Source organism: Gigantopelta aegis, chromosome 14 (genome assembly GCF_016097555.1).
Source record: "Gigantopelta aegis isolate Gae_Host chromosome 14, Gae_host_genome, whole genome shotgun sequence".
Classification (NCBI taxonomy): domain Eukaryota; kingdom Metazoa; phylum Mollusca; class Gastropoda; order Neomphalida; family Peltospiridae; genus Gigantopelta; species Gigantopelta aegis.
Window position 1 is genome coordinate 11,865,925 of NC_054712.1, and position 3,558 is coordinate 11,869,482.

Genomic DNA, 3,558 nt, shown 5'->3' on the forward strand with positions numbered 1-3,558 from the left:
ACCTCCCCCTCAAATCCCAAAATGTATCTTTGTGTGTCGTTAGCATAATAGGGGGAGGGGTGAGGACCATCCCCAATCATGTTTTATCCCTCCCATCATCTATCATATTTACCTGTCGCCCCATAACGCCATTTATAGACGGTGTGGATGCCCCGCCCCTCCCAATCTGCCGCGACTCCAATATGAAATCATGGCTGAGCCCATGGCGTGTGTGTATAAGCGATTATGTGTGTGCATGTTTAAGTCGCGCGCGAGGGTGTGTGAATGGGCTGTCACCACATATTCCCTCAACCACTGTTTTATATATATCCCTATAGTGATGATGAACATTGTGTCTGTACATCTTCGTCCAGACATCACAACATATGCTCCAGTTTCCTGTTACCAACGTCCCAACATCCCACACATCGTCCCGGCGACTTCGGCGAATCGTCATCGTCCGTCAACAACAACGTGTGAGCATAGGCTGACCGCCTGCGACAACAGCGACGCACACAACACAAGATGGAAGTCAAGAGAAAAAAAGAGAACACCGCTGCAATGGCGATGAAGATTGTCCAGAAATGGAACGGCGGAGGGCAGTAGCACGAACTGTGATATCCGTCTCCCGAACAGTTGAGGTTCCGCACGAATGGCCCGTGAATCTTCTGCACGATCCATATTTGGTCAAACACATGACCGTCTTTCGATCGGACTTGGTCCCAGAAGAGGTGCGTGTGGTTATGTACTACAAGGTGACCGTACGTGGTGTCGTGGAAGATAGAGTGTCGGAATGCTGACCACGATTCTGAAAAAGAAAAGAAAGAAAATACAAATGGAAAGAAGCACAAGTTGTTGAAATACCAGAGTCACGCTCAGAGGGGTGTTGCCTGTGTGGATACCATCGGGTGACCTAATTACTAGCATACAACAAATGTATGATCCATATACCGAAATTCGACAATCCGGTGAATGCCTGTTGTTACCTGCACCCCCGCCTCAAACCTTTCTGGATCTCTCTCCGAATACGTATACATCAATTATACTACATCATACACAAAATTCATCTGATTGGAATCGGTTGTTATTGCTCATGTCTCGTTGACTGAGGGTTTTGAAACCTGGGCCCCGTTCCACGAAGCGATCTTAGGGCTAAGATAACACTTAAGTGCTTAAGGTAGTTCGGCACTTAAGGTGATCTTAGTGCTAAGATTGCTTCGTGGAACGGGGTCCCGGTCCTGTGAAGTATTACCAACACCACCACAACCACGACTACTACTCCGCCTCCTCCTACTGCTGCTGCTGCTGCTGCTGCTACTACTACTACTACTACTACTACTACTACTACTACTACTACTACTACTACTACTACTACTACTACTATTAGTACTACTCCTCCTGCTGCTACTATGACTAATACTAGGATCAGACTACCAACTGTCAGACATAGTTGGTCAACTCGCCTGTCTCTCGACTTCTACGACTGTCCAGTTGCTAGTTTGAGCACTCTTACAACTCGATTCCCGACGTATACATCCCCTACAAACGATAAGTTGTTAATCCGAGTGCACCAGTCATTATAAGTTGGGAGTTGGGGAAATTACAACGAAACTGTCGAGTTGGCCAACTCCAGCGTGACAGTTGATAGTCTGACGCTAGCATAATAATATATGTAACTACTACTACAACAACAACAACCACAACAACTACTACTACTACTAAAGTACTACTACTACTACTACTACTACTACTAAAGTACCACCACCACCACCACCACCACTACCACTACTACTACTACTACTACTACTACTACTACTACTACTACAATTATCACCACCGCCACCACCAGTACGTACCGTCAGCACTTTCCATGGGATCGTTTCCTTCTCGACTTCCGGCTGCACCGGATATGATGTGGATGGGAGCTGGTGGGTTTCGATAATCCTCCGACATGACACGCCCATCAAACACTGGCCACAAGCGTTCGTACGAGTGTTCGTGAGCCTCTATTATCACATCCACTCCTTGAGCGTGGAACAGGTCTTCCAGTCTGAAACATTACCAAAGTTGTTTGTAACAAAATATGGCATGTCTAGGTTTCAGGTTGCATAGTTTAAAATACAGCGCAGGTTCGTTTCACATAGATGGGTCGGGTTTCTTCGTGTAGCGTTGGTACTGGTTAACAACATGTAAGGTTAATGTCATGACCGAACTCGAGAATAATCAAACTAAAGTTCTGTGGCATCAGATTTAGGAAAGCATGTGTATTGTACACACAGTAGCTGGCTACCATTTGGTTGTCGACGATTGCCGAAGTATTACACGCAGTCCCCTGTAGCTCTCCTCTACAACATATCAATAAGGAGAGGGCTTGAGGTGACTCGAGCTAACTAATGCTTAGTCAACAACATATTAGTTGCATATTTGATAGTAGCATAGACTTTTACACCAGCGTTTGTACACCACTGATATAAATACCACCATCTCTCACCAACACAATACATAAGAAAAAAGAATTAAAGGGACTGTTCTGAGTTTTCAGCCATTGTAAGATGTTTGCGATAACAGAGCCTTGTTGGCGACTACTATTTCATACTAAATACATTTTCTTGTTCAGAATACCAGTGTCTGCATATCGAATGCGTTTGCGGTCGTATACTAATGTTTGTAGCACTCAGTGATATATTTTTTTTTCGTACGTACGAAATTATTGACAGGTAAAATCCGGTTTGGGCTACAAGCATTAAGACAACAACAAACGCCTTATAAATACAGACACTGATATTCTAAATAAGAAAATGTGTTTAATGTTACGTCATCGAAAAGGCTCTATTTGTCGGTTAACATTTTCAAGACGTACGACTGACTGCTCCTATGTGATGACCAGGTCACCACTGCCATACATCCAATAAAAAACTACACGATGGAAATCAATTACATTGTGACATATAGTTAACATGAAAATCATGGGTCTGTGATGCATAAGTTAGCTACAAGTGCAACGGCTGTAAATAACATTTAGTCGAAAATAATGTTAAAATTTGCTTAAAACCTGATTTTTGAGGATATGCAAGAAATAAAATAATACATTCGTGTCCGAATACAACTCGTTGTTTAAAAACGTATCAAACTCGCTTTCGCTCGTCAAATACATTTTTAAAAACTCGTGAGATAAATGATATCTAGCGGCCACTTATATTTACAAAGCCTGTTAATGTCTTACACGCGTGTAACTACAAACATTTACAATGATTAAACACCTGAGAACCGACCTCGGTGGTGTCGTAGTTAAAACATTAGACTTCAGGCTGGTAGGTACAGGGTTCGCAGCCCGGTACCGGCTCCGACCCAGAGCGAGTTCTTAAGGGCTCAATGGGTAGGTGTAAGGCCACTACACCCCTCTTCTCTCTCACTAACCACTAACCAACACACAACTAACCCACTGTCATGGATAGACAACCCAGATAGCTGAGATGTGTGCTGAGGACAGCGTGCTGGAACCTTAATTGGATATAAGCACGAAAATAAGTTGAAATGAATTGAAACACCTGAGTTCAAGAAAAGAAAAAAAAACACGCT

The 3,558-nt window shown here is 43.4% G+C and overlaps 1 protein-coding gene across 1 annotated transcript in view; it reads right to left on the reverse strand.

The window, feature by feature from the left end:
- Positions 1–356: 356 nt before the first annotated feature.
- The window catches only part of LOC121389072 (acid phosphatase type 7-like), a 25,212-nt gene continuing 22,010 nt past the window's right edge, over positions 357–3,558 (reverse strand). Inside the window, exons 8-9 of the mRNA XM_041520687.1 lie at positions 1,836–2,029; positions 357–787 (exon numbers count right to left, since the gene is read on the reverse strand). Of these exons, the coding sequence (XP_041376621.1) occupies positions 357–787; positions 1,836–2,029 (625 nt within the window). The remainder of the gene's footprint in view (positions 788–1,835; positions 2,030–3,558) is intronic.